This window comes from Lissotriton vulgaris, chromosome 5 (genome assembly GCF_964263255.1).
Source record: "Lissotriton vulgaris chromosome 5, aLisVul1.2, whole genome shotgun sequence".
Classification (NCBI taxonomy): domain Eukaryota; kingdom Metazoa; phylum Chordata; class Amphibia; order Caudata; family Salamandridae; genus Lissotriton; species Lissotriton vulgaris.
The window spans coordinates 185,414,088-185,432,909 of NC_141693.1; the positions used below are offsets into that span (position 1 = coordinate 185,414,088).

The window sequence follows — 18,822 nt, forward strand, 5'->3', positions numbered from 1 at the left end:
ATCTGCAAAGCTGCCATCACTTGCTATGTGGCTTCCCAAAAAAATACTGGTGCATAAGACTGCCTCTGGCTGTATCCATAAGTTAAAGTAGGGTCAATTTATAGTTAAAATACGTACAGATTTTTTCCAATTGTGGAAATGCAAGAATTCCATGATTTGTTTTCAAGAATATTCCCGAGAGAGCACACTGCAGAAGGGCAGAGTGAGCATGACCCCAAAAGATAACTGGACTCTTACTTGTCAATCTATGCTCTCTGGGTGTTTTAAACTAATATAAGGCAATTTTCCCATTCCTCACAGCTGTTTTTCCTGTTTGGAAAGGCATGAGCTTGATATTTTATTCTAATGGTTAAGAATTTTAATTAAAATACAATTTTAAAATGCCTGCGAAGTGATACTATACAAAAAGTAAATATGTGAGATACCAAGAAGGAGGAGAAAATTACCTGTGGCACTAGTTATGCATTATGGGTATCTTCAATAAAGTCATAAATAACCCACTCTTCACCCGATATAGCCAAAAGAATGGAAGCTGTGAGAGGTGGTATTTCTAGATGCGTTTTTTCTTCTTTTAAAGGTAGGAAAAAACTTTTAGCAGGAATACTGCTATACGTTTTTCAACCTCCTTTTGATTTTCTATATTGTGTTCGTTTTAACTACAATACAAAATTGAACATGCTCCTCCTACAAAGGCACGGTTTACAGTACCAAATTATTTATTGCTCTCTTTTGAAGGACTTCTACAGGCCTGTGTTCCATTATTTATGCGTTTAATGAAGATACCCCATAGGATGTTTCTTGTAGAAAGCAGAACTCTTTGAAAAACTAGAAGATTCGCTAAAGACATTAGGAAGGCCCTGGATGTAGTGACACAGACAAAAGTAACTGGTGGCTACAAATAGGGAGGCGTTTCTGAAAACACAAGCACAATATTCCACAATCCACACACAGTTTGACATTAAACATATTTAGAACATGAGGAATTTGCAGGGGGTAGTACTTCATTATAATCAGACAGTAAATACAAAACACCGCGCTGCCACTGAAAGCAAGGTGTTTTTTATTGATTTCATTGAAAACATCACATAATGGTGGGAGCAAAACAAAAGGTTGCCCCTTCAACTGCCAAAAACATCTCTGAACAGACGAAAATAAAAATGACTGCATTATGATGGTTTAGAAGACTTGCACAAGGAGGGAAATATATATATATAACAGTTACTGCACTAATTACAGTATTGAAAAAGAAAGACAAAAATATATATTTATAATGGGACCCGCCAGGCCATCGCACAAAAGTTGATGGCAAATGTATTCACACTGGGGTAATACTAACAAGTTTAAAAAGTGTTTTTCCTTACTGCAGCTTATAATAAAATCATTTTGTTCTTTTTGTAAAATGGATAATTGTATGTTCACTTGGTGAGTTAAAAACGTTAACAGATTCAGCACCATGTGTCTCAATAATTCTTTCATGTTTTATCCCAGTCTTCACAATCCTGGAATGAAAATGGGGAAGGGGTAAACCCAATGGCATATTGGCTCAAACAATTGATTGGAAATTGTGAACTGATATGGCCAAGGTTTGGAAAATTAGACCACAAGGGTGGGAGAATGACAGACAGTTTAAAAACTGAGGTGGGTCTATGAGCCGTACTTGGCACCACCTCAAGGAGCAGTTGGCCTAAACGTTTTGAAAAATGACGTTGACCTGGAAGCAGCCATGATGTAAATAATGATCTTGTGCACAGAGCAGTCAACCTCTGCCTGGATATTATGCCAGTCCAGATGCAGTCTTTTTCATTTCAAGTTTCTTGCTAATATCAGAGGAATGATGCGGGAGCAGCACAAAGCATGGATAAAATCATGACCTGAGTTCTTAAACGACTTTTACTTCCATCAGGGTAGAAAGATGATATGGTGTTCTGCACCATTCCGCTGAAGCTTTTGCTCTTAAGACACAATTTACAGGGGAATCCAATAAAGCACACGAGGCCCGTATCCATACTACATTTTCAGGATAATCACTAAATAAATAACTCCGCTTTGATTAACTGCATTTGCATTTGTCCCAAGAGGATATTCTGGAACCCTGGCATCAAAGCGGCCCTCGAGGAGCAATACTAGATACCCTTGACTAGGCAGACTGAATTATTGCCTCTGATAGATAACAATGATTTGCAAGATTGGGGAACGACAATCAGTTTCATGATGCCTCAAAAATGTAATAAAGAGGGTAAATTAACCTGGGAACCTGCAGGTAGGGAAGGGACAGAGTCTGAACTACCAACCAGGGCAGGTGAGGGTTTGTGGGGGGATTGAGAATCACCCACCAGATCTCGAAACAGGTGTTGCTGCACCTTAGTGTAAGGCCAACAATGAAAAAGACCAAGACACCCTCTCTTATAAAATCCTAGGAATGTAGAACATGTAACACAAAGTAAGAAACCGGCTCTGCATACTGTCTGCACTACGGCTTAATGTACTGGGAGACATGAAACCTGAAAATCTATCTTTGTGAGAGGCATCCATTCACTTGGCAGCCAGTAATCAAGACTGTTCCATTTATTGTGCATGTGTTTATATACTAAACTATTTAATTCAAGTAAGTGTCTTGGACTTAAGCAGGGCAAATTTACAAATGTTGTGCGTTACTCCCAAGACATTTTGATCAGAAACACATTATTATTAAAGATTGATTATAGTGACCATGGGATGAGAAAAGGAGGAAGTAACATTAGGAGTGGAGAATGCAATTGACATTCCACTTTAGTGTGCAGCAGACAAGCAGACAACGAATGTGTAACCGTAGGCAGGTACTGGAAACAAGAGAATGGAAAATTGTGAAGTTGATAAGCCTCAGTTAAAAAAAATAACTGTCAAACAAAGGGTGAGTTGGTATCAACGTCACTAGTGACACACACACGAGATGTAATTGGACAGTAGGTGGGGAAGGCCTAATAAATTATATGAAACTTGAAACAACTCTGGTAGGCTTCACGCTAGGTATGGGGCAATTAACCAATCACATCCTTTTTTACCAATTGATCCATTATTCCAGAAAAGACGTATTGCATCACTGGGGTAGCGTGGTGGTCCCAAGCAGGCATCCTGTTGGAGACGTGCATTTCCAAGGGAGACGTCATTTTCATTCCTTTTCCCCCCCGCACAGCGTTGAGTCTCATTTCCACTAACGCCGTTTCTCTAAGTCAAGATGGAGGGGGCGGGATACAAGTTTTGCAGAGAATCAGGGAAGCCATTGCGTCGACCGTCAAGATTGGATCTTCATACGAAAAAAAAAGGTTTTCATTTCATAATTGTCAAATAACGGAGCCAACGACACTGCCCCCTGTTAACAGCATGATTTCTAGGGTCTTTCCGTCTGGGACGCACAGAACAGAGAACTAAAGAATCCTTCGAGAGGGTGAACTCTCTCTCTCTCTCTCAAGAAGGACTGACTGTCACGGTGCTGCTGGTGTCTGGTAGTCCATTCTCCTGTGGCTCAGGTGGAGGTGTGATGGCTTGTTGTTTCTCCAGGGCTGTACTAGAGTATCTGCACTTTGAAGACCCACACTGGCAGCTAAATAGTTTGCCTTTTATGTCCCAGAATCTCTCACCATAGTCGAACCTACAAAAGTTAAAAAAAGAGAAACTAGTTAGATTACACAAAGGATTACTTTAATTACTAACCCATTTGGTGTTGCAAATACAAGTACTCCCTTTCAGAGACATCTTGTGGTCACTGGAGTACATGAACTAGACAATCCATGCAGCAAATACTTTTGAACATAAGTATCTATTTTGAGCAGAAAATATGCCTGTTTTTGTAACTTTTTAATAATAGGTTTGCATATGTTTTGTACATGCTTTTATGGTTTTCTACAAAGAAATCGAAAAAAGCTATGCCAGAACTTCTACATGTAATTTGTTGGCATTCTAGAAATACTTTGTTTTTGTTACATCAGATGCCATACGGCATGTCAGATGAACAAGTTACTTACCTTTGGTAATGCCTTATCTGGCAGAGACTTTAGATAGCTGCAGATTCCTTACCTTAGGCACCAGACTAGACCCGAAAGATTCTTGAGCAGTACCCCTGCACACAGTTATGTGGCGTCATCTGTACCAGAAAGACGTGTGTGCTACCTATATAGGCACCACCCTGCGCACTAACGTCAGCTACTTTTGCGACTTTCCAAGTCATGATTGCAGACATGGTGTGGAAAAACTAAGGCTGTGGGAAGGGTGTTACCGCACACCAGGGAGGATTGGTAAGTAATTTGCAGCTAGATAGGGTCTATCAATAAGGCCTTCCCAAAGGTAAGTAACTTGTTCATCTGATAGAGACTTCAAGCTGCCCTCCTCTACGCCGACTATGCTGTGCTTATGTCTCACACTCCAGTGGGGCTCCAACGAGTATTAACAAGCTTCACTAATTATATGCCCAAATTAGGTCTGTTAACCAACAAAGATTAAGCTCTTTATTATGAAGTGTGGTAAAAGGACCTTAAAACGTTGGGATGTAATTATTGAAGATGTGCAGATTGGATATGCTAAGACATTCTTCTACTTGGTTATCTTGTATGACCAGGATGGTTCTTGGAGTCAGGCTACTAGTGCCAGGAAGCTCCAGTTTATGCAAACTACTACAGCTCTGTGCAATTTTTCGATGAAACATGGTAGAAAACCACACAAAGAACAATTAACTATTTATAATTCAGTGTATATCAACAACTGTATATGGGGTTGGGGCATATTGACTGGCAACCCCTGCAACTAGTGGAGAATGCCTTCTTGAGGTATTTCCTAGAGGTACCAAGTAGCTGTACCTCCTACGTATGCCATGCTGAGCTGGGGCTATCCATATTAACTGATTCAGTTAGGATCCAGCCAATTTTTTGTGGCATAAGATTTGGACCACTGAGCAAACTACCCTCAACCGTGAGATCATTAAGGATTTACTCAAATCTCAATTTGCTTTTCAAATACCATGACTGAATTATATTAAAAATGTTGTGAGTGATCTGGGCCATCCAGAGTTTTTGATCAGTCTGAATCCTTAGAACACATTCTAAGGATGGCCTCTTTGTTGCCCATCCCTGGGCGCTATTTTTCCTCACCCCCCCTGTGCCCACATCTCACATTCCCGCCGCTGCTGCCCCTGCGGCCCGCCCCCATTCGCTGACCCCTGCCTCCCGCCTCCCAGCTGCTCCTCCCTCCCAGCTCCCCTTCAAATGGCGGCAGCTGCGCAGTGAGGAGAGCGGCCCTTAACCTTCCAGGTAGGTCGCCCCTGCCCGCTGCAGCTCCACCTGCGCTTGCGCCCTGCATCCCTGGTCTCTTTGCTGCTCATCCCTGGGCGCTATTTTTCCTCGCCCCCCTGCCCACTGCTCACTTTCCCGCCGCTGCTGCCCCTGCGGCCCAGCGCCCATTCGCTTTCCCCCTGCCTCCCGCCTCCCAGCTGCTCCTCCCTCCCAGCTCCCCTTTAAATGGTGGCAGCCCGTCATCGTCTGGACCGCGGCCAGCGCCAGAACCCCTGGACCCCCCGACCGAAAGCCACAACACCAGACTCCACTACGACGCCAGCAGCTTCCACGCACTCAACACTGGCCGAAAGCACACTTGCTTCCAAGGCCACCCCGAAACGGACCCAAGGACACTTCTCCTGCTGCACCTGCAGCTTCACCTGCGACAGAACCACCAACCCTCCAAGGACTGGACCCAACCACCTCCACTGCATACTCCTCAACACCTGCTCTGCACGCAAACACGCAATCGAGCTCTGGGATCTGCTCGACACCTCCGCCCCAGACGTGGCCTTCCTGACCGAGACCTGGTGGAACGACTCCTCAGTGCCAGACATCGCCATAACCATCCCGGACGGCTACAAGATCACCTGCAGGGATCGCGCCAACGGAATCGGAGGAGGAATAGCCATCGTCCACAAGTCCACCCTCAAGGTCGTCACCCACGCAGACAACACCTTCAACAGCGACGAACACCTGCACTTCCGGATCCACACCGATCCCAACACCACGCTCAGAGGAACACTCATCTACAGACACCCCCGGACTCAGTTTAGCGACTCCATCGCCGACCTCGCCAGCATCCACACGCTCGCCTTCACGGACTACATCCTCCTCGGGGACCTGAACTTCGAAAACTCCTTCCCGCTCTCAGTACAACGCATGTGGGTGGATAACATGGGTAGAAATGCAGCGATATCTGGTCAATGGGAGGGCTCAGCCCTTAACCTAGTGACAGTGTACGTCCCTCAGGGACTTCAGAGCCTGACGTTTAAAGATCTGGGTGTTCTCTTACTGTCACTCCCTGAGGGCTACTTAGTAATGGGTGGAGACTTTAATTCAGTGGTCTCGGGGCTCCTGGACTGCCACCCTCCACGGGAAATTGGACCTACGCAGAGATGGCTCCCCGACTTCATGGATGCAATGGGAGTAGTAGATTTGTGGCATGCGTTCCACCCTAACAACACTCATACCTTTTATTCTGGTGCACAGGGAAGCCTCTCCCCTATCGATTATCTACTGGCCCCTGGGGGCCAGATCACATAGAAACAGGAAGCTAGACACATGGCAAGGGGCATATCAAACCAGTCTCCGCTCTGGGCCCATCTGGTCCTGGGGGAGGGCGGGTTGAAAGGGTTGCCCTCATTAACCCCTGGTACCGCCGTAACCCCGTTAAGAAAGCACTCCTCCAAGCTACTGTTAACTATTATCATGACAATGAAGGCACGGTCCAATCTGCACAGGTCCTGTGGGAAGCGTTTACGACAGTGCTTGGAGGACAGGCACTGTCCTCGATTGCTGGGACTCGGAAGGATAAGCTGAAAGATCTAGTGCAGGTAGAGAGCGAGATCCTTCGCCTCGAAAACTGAGGTGGAAGTATTCACACAAGAGTCGCTCCATACCCTGAAGCTTAAAAGATACTAGTACAGAAACATTGCTACAGACATGGCCGAAACACTGGGGAGATAAAAAGCTGCAGGCTGTATGATCCTGGAGATAAGGCCAGGAAACTGCTGGCCTGGCTGGACAAGAAAGAACTGGCCAATCGGCTGGTCCCTGAATTGATAGACGAGGGGTGACACAGTGACTGACGCACAAGCAATCTCACATACGTTTGCAGATTATTACAGTTCCGTGTACAGTTCGACTTCCACTTTCTCCGTTACAGACTCTGAACATCTCCTAAAAGACATTCAGATGCCTACCCTCACAGCTGGCGAAAGGGATACGCTCGATAGTGCCCTTACGGACGATGAACTGGCACAAGCGATCCGGGCCCTTCACCCTGGCAAGGCTACAGGCCCCAATGGACTGCTGATTGAGCTCTACAAACTGAAATCTGCTGCTATTGTTCCTCACCTGTGTGCTATATTTAATGAGAGCGGAGACAAGGGGCTCCCACCATACGACCAGTGAATAGCCACACTTAATGATACATAAGGAAGGTAAACCCAGGAATCAATGCTCGTCCTACAGGCCTATCTCCCTGTTCAATGCCGGACCCAAAATCCTAGCCAAAGTGCTGGCAAACAGCCTTGTGTGTGTGATCTGTAAGCTGATACACCCTGACCAATCCGGTTGTATGCCTCATCGTAATACTTAGTTGAACCTCCGATGCCTTAACAGCATCTTGGGAAGACTTAACACAATTCAAGAAGCGGCGATAGTGGTTGGATGCCTCAATGGCGTTCAACACGATTGAGTGGTCTTATCTCTTTGCTGTCCTTGAAAAAAATGGGTTTTGGGCCTGGTTTCATCGGCTGGGTGCGGATCCTGTACTCTGAGCCCCTGGCACAGATGGTAGTCAACAATAATAAATCAGAGATCTTTGGCCTGGGCACGAAGACTCGTCAGGGATGTCAACTTTTGCCCCTCCTTTTTGTCCTATCCCTAGAACCTCTAGAGGCATGGATCCATTGGAGTCCCTGTATCCGAGGACTCAAATGGACGGCGGTATGGGAGGATCGCATTTCGCTGTACGCGGACGACATCCTCCTATTTCTGGCCTCCCCAAAGTCTTCCCTGCGAGTCGTGCTTGATATTTTTACCATTTTTGGGAGATATTCGGGTATAGGATTAAACTGTGGTAAGTCCCTTCTATATGTTCTTAGCTCTGATTCCCCCCCATCTTGTGACTGTCCCATGCAAATAGCAAAGGAGGGTTTCCGCTACCTGGGAATCTTTATCTCAGCTGACCCCAGAATCCTGTAAGAGCGTAATCTACTCCCCCCACTCAATAGGTTTAAACGTGATGTCGCCACTTGGAAGAAACTTCCGCTCTCGCTACTAGGAAGGGCAGCATTATTCAAAATTACGTCGCTGCCGTGTTTCTTATACACTCTGCACAATTTCCTCGAGTTAATCCGAGCCAGATACTTTGGCGAGATAGAGAACCTGTAGAGAGATCTGTTGCGAGATGGAGGGCCTCGTATTGCGCTGCAGAAATTGATCTTGGATTGGTACGACGGGGGTATCGGTCTACCCGACATAAAACGATACTACTGGGCCGCACACCTGGCGGCAATAAACCACTGCATATATAGTTGGAGATGACCCTGCTTATAGGATGGACAGATGGCTATTACCGGGGGAGGAGGGAGTGGGGGGGGGATATTGGGGGTACTTATTACAGAGCTCTCTACTCTAGGCCCCAGAGGTATCACCTTACGGGACAGACTAAACATTCAGAAGCAATTTGGCACGCAGCAAGTACGACTCTGGGGTGGGACTAGAAATTCACGCTGGCCAGCCCCCTATGGGACTTGCAACGACTGGGTACAATCGGTACCACAAAAGGGTTTGGCAAGTGGGATCGGATCATAATCTCTAGATGATACTGTTCGCCGCTCTGCGACAGAGCCACAGACTCGGGAGTTCTTCAGGTCCTTGCAAATCAGACATACACTACAGTCGAATCTACCCAAAGACACCTCCCTACCTGATGCTTCGCCACTAGAGGACAGACTCTTAGATGGTTATTTGCCAGATGGAGTTCTATCTTTGACGTATATAAAGCTGATAAACAACACTCCCGGTTCTCTGATACTCCTTAGACAGCGCTCAGAGGGAGAAGGGCTGGAGATGGACGATGAGGAGTGGCAGGAGGCTGCAATCTTTTCCATGCTGCGTCTGGTCCAGTTAAAGATCCTACACAGGATATAGATTTCCAGGCCAACCCTGGGTAAAATGGGAAAGATAAAGGAGGGCAGCTGCAGGCGCGGATGTGGGCAGCTTAGTTGATTCATGCATGTAATATGGGAGTGCCCCCTTATCCAGTCCTATTGGTCACGAGTGCACGAATGTATGAGCCATGTGTCTGGGTAGTCATACGGCCAGAGACTAAGAGATGTATGGTGAACCTTGCTCCATCTCTTCCATCAGAAATAACTTGGGAGGGTATGGCTCAGGACTCCTCCAAGACCATGGCAGCACTTGTGCACCTGGATCCAATATCATATGGGACTAACGGCTCAAAAGACACTGTGTTCACTGTCCAAAGTGCAAGGCTGGCGGAAGAGAACTTTTGCTTTCCTAAGTAGCATGCCTTTTGGATTCCTAATCCGATGGGAGTGGTACGGAATGTGCCGGCGTTGATCAAAGAACTGGAAGCTTAGACCACTAAGCTTCTCTGGGGTGGGGTGCTGGGTAACGAAACTGGGGTCTCCAGGAGCATAGCGAAGGCAGTGAACAACTGTCCTATGCACAAGAGACTTTGTGCAGGGGTTGGATCAGGCCCAGGCCCAGGCCTATGCCAGTTTCTCTGACCAGTTCTCCTGCTCATCTAAGGGATGCTGATAACCAAAGGGGTCCCCAGACCTCTCCCATTGTTCTCCAGGCCAATCAAGAGTAAAAGGCACCTGTTTCGATCTAGAAAGCATGGTCCTGGGCGGCAGTGGATCCGGCGTCTGGCCTCGCCCATCAGCAATGGGAATGAGTTTGGAGACGGCATTGCTTGCACAGGAGCGAGTGCCAAGGAAGGTCTTGGTCTCTCCTGCAGCTCCACTCTGTGTCCAGCAATAGTTCCATGGGATCGACGGGTCCACCTTCAATCCCTGGCACCCAAAGGCGCCCCATAGGTGCCAGGCCACTAAAAAATAAATGAGGTGCAGGCCTCATAGAATTCTTTGAGCTGGGCAGGGATCACTCTGGCTCCCGGAAAGTCAGGGAAGCGCGGAGCCGACCTGGACTCTGGCTCCACCAAAGCGCAAGGCCTGGAGTGCCAACACTTCCACTCCTTGTCGGATGACTTCGACGGGCACTGTGAAGTCAAAGACCTCTTTGACTTCTTGGAATTTTTATGTTTGTGGGACTTATCCGACAACTTATAGTGTATCAACTATAGTTGGGTGCAACTCCATGGACAATCTTTGAACCTACAGGGGGACTGTGATCTTGAGCAGCAAATAGTATGAGGGATCGCTCTTTCAGCGTGTTCAGATGCATGGCGCAGCAGTCCTCACAGCTCTTGGGGTCGTGGTCAAGCTCCAAGCACCACAAACAAACAAAGTGGGGGTCTGTTACCGACATCTGTTTGTGACAGGCACAACATGGCTTGAAACCAGCCAGTTTCTTGGGTGACATTCTCACACCAGGAGAAGAATATCTCAGAGTACATAAAAGTTGGCAAGAAAGCCAGTAAAAACATGACTGAGGGTAGCTCCTGGAGCGGAAAGGAAAGAACTGACATCAGTGTGTCGGGATGGCGCCTATATATGTGTTGCAGACGTCACTTCTGCCAAGGATGATGGCGAGCTGAACGAACCTACCTACCAGTGCACAGGGGTGCTGCTCAAAAATCTTCAGAAGTCAGTCTGGTGCATGGAGATCATTCTAAAGTAAGCAATCTGCAGCTAGAAAGCTCTACCAATTGTTTGTCTTCAAGAGGAAAAAGAGAAAATGCATATACGTTTTACTTCAAATAGACAAGACAGACAAAGACCAACACTTAATCTTTGGATGAACTAAGGTATGGATTAAAGGCGATCTGGTCCACAGGAACAAGTTCTTAAATCAAGCTCTTTTTGTTGGATTATCTACCTACCCGCAGATGTTTTACTTTTAGAACACCACCATGAGCCAGGCTGATTCCGAAAACTCAGGCAGCAACTAAAACTGGGTGCTGATAGATAGCATCTGAATCCTGGAAGCCTTGACCCACCTCCAGAAGTGACAGAGCCCAGTACATTGACATCAGTTAACAACAACTAATTCCATGCTCTTACAGGAGGAGCATCAGAAAACAATGAACAACTTTACTTTGTGTAGAATCGAAGATGGAACCTTAGTAGTTAGGAGTCAGTGGTTAGATTAAGCATCACCAGAAAAAAGCATCACCGAAGGTAAGTAACTTGTACCTCTGATGGATACTTTGAACCACAGATGATGGACCTTCAGAATACATATCAAAAACAGAACCTCCAAAAAGGTGGAGGGGCCCAAAAAGTGGACTTCACACCAGTAAAACCTGCAGGACTGACCAGGCAAAAGTGCCCTCCCTGGGGATGTGAGTCTCAACGCGGTAATGCCTGGGGAAGGTATGGAAGAATGCCCATGTAGACACAAGGCAGATGTCCACCCATACTGGTGGTTTTAGCTTTGCTAGAAGGAGCCAAAGGCCCTCAAGAGCCTTCTTTTTGGCTGTGTTTTGGCACATTTTTGTGCTAAGATGGGCCCATCTGGATAGGGTCCCAGTTCTGAACAGCTCTTTCATAACACTAGACAAGTCCATAAAAAGTAAAAAGTTAATCATGCACTTGTTTCCTCTTTACCATGCCTGTGTCAAGCCCTCCTTCATACAACCAGTTTCTAGGGTAAGGGAATACATGCACTCCGGACCTGCGAAAATCCACTGCAACCACTGTCACCTTTGTAAATACATGGCGGGCCGAGGTAAAGCCAAAGGGCTGGATGGTAAATTGAAAATGGTCCTTGCATACAACGAAGCAATGGAAATATCAGTGGGATTGAAAAGCATGTACATGAAAGTAAGTACCCTACATTCTTGAGGATCTGTCTAGCAAAGTGTGTGTGTGGACTGAACCTGACCTAAAGTACAGAAAAAAACCTGACCATGCTCTTTAAATATTCCATTTTGACTTCTTGCTGAATTGCAAAAATTGAAGTTCATGCAAAATATATTTTTGTTAATTTGTAATGGATTGCAATGACATACTCTGATAGCACTGCCCCGTAAGAAGCAATTCTATACATTTTGTCAGTCAGTCAGTCAAAACAAACTTTATTTGGTTTGTTACAACCATAAAAGTACAATTTACCTCTTATCCTAATAAAAACAACAAAAACATAACACAGTGGTATCACACAACATATTACTTCTCGAAATACATATAGTTTGACTTTCATTTTTAAAATCGGAGTATTATAACAATTAAATTATTAAAATCACTTAATTCATACCTATACAACACCTCCTTAATCATACAGCACTTACTACAGTAAACACTAATTGTTCCACCCTTATATATTGTCGAGGAGTAGCATTATTTGTGCTTACTCTGTGCACATGAGGAACACCTTAGCTTTATTCATATATTTCCCCAGAGCACAGGCTATATCTAAATTTCCCATTTCCACTAAAAGATTAACGGCTTGTATCCTGTTCGTAATATTATAAATTTTAAAAATCGGACATAACAACTCCTTTCGTATATCTAAAAACTACATACAATCTAGTAAAATATGTAAAATATTGCAAGTAGTACCTAAAGTGCAAGTGCAATTACCATTACATCCTATCATTTGGTTTTGAACTCCATTATTAGCATAACATGGGTTTATTCCAATTCGCATTTTTAGGACTTCCTGCCTTAAGCTATGACTTGGTAGCCGGTCCACATAGGGAAAATGTTGCTCGAGCTCCCAGGCCGATGTCATGTGGGCTACCGAGCTCTTTTGTGAAAGGTACGCCCGGTCATAAGTACGGGACATATCGGTCCCTTGAAGCCTTAGTTCTTTCTCACCTATTATTATGTGGTCTTGCAGCGAACATTCCTTCAGATTGAGCACCCTATATGCATTATTATTGATACTCTAGTCTCTTTTGCCCAGGGTAGCTCGCTCGTGGCAATTTCCTCTTTGGCCCACTGGGAGATTTTGAAAAGCTTCTCTGCTCCCAATCGTTGCCAGAATCGTACAAGGGCCATACAAGCAGTTATCGCCCACGAGGTGATTCCCAGCTCAAGTCTTGCCGCCTGTACCATAGATGATTTAGGCAGCACGAATAAGCTTTTTAGTATATTTCCCTCCTCTATACATTTGATCAGCGTAAGGACATTATTTCTTCCAGATTCTTAGCAAAGGAAAGGAACCTGATGTTCTCATTTATGTTCAATATTTTGTATGGAAATATTCTAGCAATTCTATCAGTGGCAAATAGTCAGAAATGGGTATAATACAGTAACATTAGGTCTCCACTTGTTGGAGAAAGACAACAACTTGCATACTGTATTCAAAACGTATATAGTAATGAATGTGTGTGAAATCTAGAAACTTCACAAGATACACTTCCATAAGCCCCCTGTAAACTATCAATATGGTAAGCCACTGTACCGATAGAGCTAAGGAGATGAGAAAGGAAATGAGAGATAGAATGAAGGATAGGGAATCAGCAATAATGGCTAAAAGTGTGTGTTGCACTTTTGAGCGAGGACTGTATAGAGAATTATGGGGGTTGAGGTAAGATGTAAAGGTTCTGTAAAAATCTGTCTAGGGATTCCATATTTTTGGAAAAATATCAGTCGAATTATGAGATGTGCTAATCTTGAATGTAGGTAACCCAAGCCCACAAGGTGTATTTAGATTTTTGGCTAGAAGATCTCCCCTCTATCAAGAATAGCTTTGTCGTGAATGTTAGAGTAGATCCAAGAGTCTATCTTACATCGACAGCTGGAGGATACTGGGGGTTGCTTGTGACCCCAATAAGACAGACACAAAGTCCAGTTTTCTATGGGTTTTGAAAAGACAACACAATACGTTTTCAGCTAAAAAATACATGTGTTAAGTAACCAAATTACTCTTTGTATTTCCAGCTGTGTTCTGAATCAATAAGTCCCAGTTTAGAGAGCTTGGGCAGGGTCGAATAGTCAGGATGGAAGGAAAAAAAATCTGCTTGGCACAAAGGTGGAATGAATTAATAAATATATCTGCTATGATATATGTTAATATATTCAAGCACTGTTTTCCATCTATATTGAAGCAAGGACAGGGATTTGTCTTTAGGCTAATAATCAATACTTGGGAGGTCTGGGGTTTTCATCCCACAGTTCTCTTTAGATCTCCTAGATCAAGTGAATATCATTTTAGCTTTCATCAAAGGTCCAACCTAAGCATGTACAACTGTCAACTCTTTCCAGCAAGCCCCCCTTATACTCTGATTGCCTTATACACTGAGGTTCTTGAACCAATAGTTATAACATTTTGACTTACAAAAGTTGGAGCTAAATGCCAAGATTATCCATAACAGAAACGTACTTGGGTGCAAATCACATCAGGCAAAGAGCAATCTTAGAGATAAGGAATGCATCATCTTCATAAAGCAACATTAGGCAAAAAGTTCAAAAATCCTTTGTGGATTAGACTAAGCTAACCTTAAATCCCAACCTAGTCTACATAAAGAGATAACCGAATGGCTGCATTCCTGTAAACCTCTTTTTCAGACCTACAGGTTCAAATACATTGTCCACTATGGCCGTTGTGAATCATGAACATGAGGCGTGTATTCATCCTTTGAAGAATAATGACCAGCCTATCGTCAACTCCCATAGTTCTTAAGAACTGCTAAAGTCTGGAAATGTTAATGAGATTAAAAAGCAGTCAACAGATCCATGAAGGCCAGATGCAGGCTACTTATTTTTGGCCACTGCAAATTTTTCTACTTGTTCTCTAGTGCACAAACCTTGGTGAAAACCAAGCTATATAACACATAAAATCTTACTTAGTGCCCAATTTAGAGCCTGCCTACATACCCTTGACAAAAAAAGCAACAGATGTGGCTATTAGGCCAATTGGTTATAGTAGTCAACTCCATAACCTTAAAATTGTGATCAATAATAGACTTTCAACTAGTGGTCTGTAGGATACCCGTATAACAAACTGCATTAAGAACCCTGATCAAGAGCAGGGCACACAAGCCAGAAGTGTACTTATTTAGGTCAGCGTGACCTCAATCTGGTCCTAGAGCCTCATTAACACAACCTTTATTAATTTTTGGTCGTATGGTAACTCAATAGCAATCACGCTCAGCATCTGCAAAGAGACAAAGCATATATGCAAATCCTTTTAGTCTCACCAAATGCCTCTCAACATTTATTAAGCAGCCATCTTCGGGCACTGCCTCTTCTTATGAGGCAGTGCCCGAAGATGGCTGCTTTTTGTGCCATTTGTTTCCAGAGATTTCTAAAATCACATGCCCACACACTTCTTTTATTTAATCCCAAATTTGCACATTTCACTCGATTCATTGCTCTGGTTACTTCTCTATAAATAGCATGTTAAATGTGCATCTTCAGTGTCCTCATATCACTGAGCCGGCAATTACTTGTGGCACGGACCCCTCGAAACCAACAACAAACCTAGTGCCGAAATGCTGCCTCAGAGATGAGCTACCAAGGCCTAAAACACACTGGCAACCTGGTGTAATCCCAGGACTGCTCTATGTTATGTATCTATCCTTCCTTCCCATCTCAAAATAGGTATCAGCACCTCCAAGTTCCTCTCCAAAATCTAAATTTCAAGTTTAGTTAACGGTCTCAAGCCATGACTCCATGGAAGGGGATATGGGATTAAGCAAGTTCTTAAAGATTTCCCTCCTAGTGAGGAGCAACAGATAGATCAGGAGAGAGCATTGTGTGGCATCCAGGGACTTGTATGTTGCGATATCTGCCTTAAATAAAACCAATATGGAATTGACCACAATAGCAACTCCAAAGATACCGGACATAACCTTGCTCACATAGTCCCAAATGTTCAATAGCGAGACGCAGGAGAACAACATATGTTCATTGTCTGCATCTAGACAGCAACATCTTCTACATCACAAGATCTGGTTTTTTTAGTAAATCTCATAATCTTTTAGGGGCTTCAAAAAATGTGATTACACGTGAGGCGAAACCTCTTTTTAAGTTAGCTGGTCAAACAAATTTATTTAAGAGCGTGAGGGAAACATGTAATAGATCTGTGTGTGGAATGTAGTCTCAGATAATTGGAAGCTCTTTGCGGTGGGTGAGAAGGGCCAGTTAGTGTTATATTACGGGTGTCATGGTTTTAAAAATGGATATCTAAGAAGACTGCTACAGTAATGTCTAAACTGTTGAACTGGATTTATCCTAAATGTGAATGCTGTTCTTGAATGAAAACCTGATATAGATACATCCTAACTGCAGGGGCAGTAGAGTGTGAGGGAAGATTGCCACAAGTATTGCAGATCTGCCCCAGGTATCTTGCCTTCCCAAATCGAAAATGGGGCTTGCGATTTACTTTCCTTGGGATCTACTAGCATCCAGTACAATAAGGCAATTTTTTTTATTGCAAATGTGCCCAGTAACCTCATCTCAATCTCCCACAGGGCACCAATTTCTTGCCTCTTGCTTGTACATCACAAAAGCAATAGTACATATTTAAATCTTGAAAGCCACCCCGTAGTCTTGCTCATCAAATTCTCCCAAGGAAGCAGACCCTGTACAGTAAGGAGATCCCCCAGCATATTATTATACCAGCATCCCTTAAAGAATGACTCAAGGTATCTAGAAGGCATTCCAGGGTGCTCTGTCGAGTCCCAAATAGAGGGAAAATCTTAATAATACTTATCAAAGCCTAATATGTGCTTTTAAAACCTTTAATCTAACTTTTTTGAAATATTTTGGGCCCCCAAACTAATACAGAAGACCATGGATTCCCAAATCCTTAGTCATAGCTGCCAACAGCCAAACTCACTTTGAACAATGTGAAGTCCCTAACAGCATCTATAGTTCTTAAACTGAAAGGCATCATAGTACTTCCTCAATTCAGGTAATGCCAGGCGCCCTTTCTCCAATCTACACCTCAATTTCGTCAATGCCAGTCTATCTTCCCCAGAGGTTCATATGGCAGTTATTTGCCCCTGGACCTTGTCAGTTAATATTTGGGGGAAAGGATGTGGGATACATTTGAAAAGATATGTCAGCTTCTGTGAAATACTCATTTTTATCAAATAAACCCATCCATATACGGCTAGCTGGAGGTTTCTCCACTTAATGAGCAGCATGTTGATTCTTCTAGCGATCCTCTTCCATTTGTGAGTTGCGATTGCCTCTAGAAGATGGACGATAGATATGCCCAAATATTTGAATTCTGGCTTCCAACCTCCCTTCAGGCATAATAGATTCCATCACATGATATCTGCCTTACCTTCATTTATGGAGTATCCAGAGAAGGGCACAAACTCTTCTGCTAATTTCTTCACCCTTGGAATGGTCCTATCTGGGTCTACGGTACAAATAATCAAGTCATCGGCATACATGCCTATCTTTGTGCTAAAATCCTGGAGTCCAAATGGTACCACTTGCTGATCTGCGGCATTTGAGCAAATGGCTCCATATAGATATCAAAGAGGGGAGGGAACTAGGCAACCCTGCCTAGTTCCTATGTAAATGCTAATACTTCTAGCCAGCGCCCCACTGAATAAAATCCGGGCTGATGGAGCACCATATAGCCTTTGAAGGATGGCAATGAAGTTTGGGCTAAAATTCAGCACCTTTAGGACCTCCAACAGATATTCCCAGCAGACTCTCAAAGGCTTTGGCTTCATCCAATGTGGAAACGGCCAACGGAGCAGAATGGGTACCTGCAAGATGGATTGTGTCTATGAGCTGTTGTGTAAGCTCACTGATCTGCCGTTTAGGGACTAAACACTTCTGCTCTGGATCGATTCATTGGGGAGCCAAAAGAGCCAGCCTACTTGCCAGGATACTAGTAAACGCCTAATAAATCTGCATTTAATAATGAAATTGGCCAATATGAATCAGACTTTTTAGGACCCGTAGCTAGTTTCAATAGCTCCTGATCAGGAATCACCCCCCCACAAAGAGATGAAAATAAGGTGAGTAAATGCTCTTCCATTTCATCTACCCTCTTAGTGACATCTACCTGTGGACTGACAACCAAATCTTATATGCTATTCCTTGCTGTCTATGCTCTCGCTTTCCATGGAAGTAATGTTCCACTCCTCTCCCCATGCTCAAGGATCTTTGCACAATTCACCTGCCATTTTTCCCTACACTTCTCTTCAAGCTTGATTTTATAGCTTATCTTTGCTGTCTCCAAAATGGTTTGCTGCCGGTCTACCCTCTGGTACTGCACGTCCAGTTTGCCTCTTTCTAACTCAAAAGAGACCAGCTCTTCTGTCGCCTGTTTATACTTACAGAATGCCCGTCTCCTAAGGGTCTCCCGTATAAAAGATTCATGTGTCCCAAACCACAGCTAGGGGGCAGACCGTATATTATCGATAGAGAAGGCCTAATTGACCTGCTCCAAAGTTTGACCAGTTCCTATGCCCGTCAGAAGAAGCCGATTGGCAGTGCACCTGGTGTTTTACAGCACAACACGAAGTTACACCGTCGCACTCACAGCTAAATGATCGAAAAGTTATCCTGTCAGTTATTTAATCTCCCTGACTCCTTCCACCAAGGAATTGTCTAAAAGTAAAGAATCTAGCCTAGTAAAATAGCCATGCTTCTTATTGCGGTATATGTACCCTCTCTGATGTTCCCTTCGACGTGCCACACGTCCACTAGACTCACATCCT

General features: G+C 44.2%; 1 protein-coding gene across 10 annotated transcripts in view; it reads right to left on the reverse strand.

Moving 5' to 3' along the window:
- Positions 1-1,043: 1,043 nt before the first annotated feature.
- EHMT1 (euchromatic histone lysine methyltransferase 1) overlaps positions 1,044-18,822 on the reverse strand; it is an 834,115-nt gene continuing 816,336 nt past the window's right edge. For all 10 annotated transcript variants that reach the window (XM_086921124.1, XM_086921127.1, XM_086921128.1 and 7 more), the window contains one exon: positions 1,044-3,628. In XM_086921124.1, the coding sequence (XP_086777250.1) occupies positions 3,445-3,628 (184 nt within the window). In that variant the 3' untranslated portion in view covers positions 1,044-3,444. The remainder of the gene's footprint in view (positions 3,629-18,822) is intronic.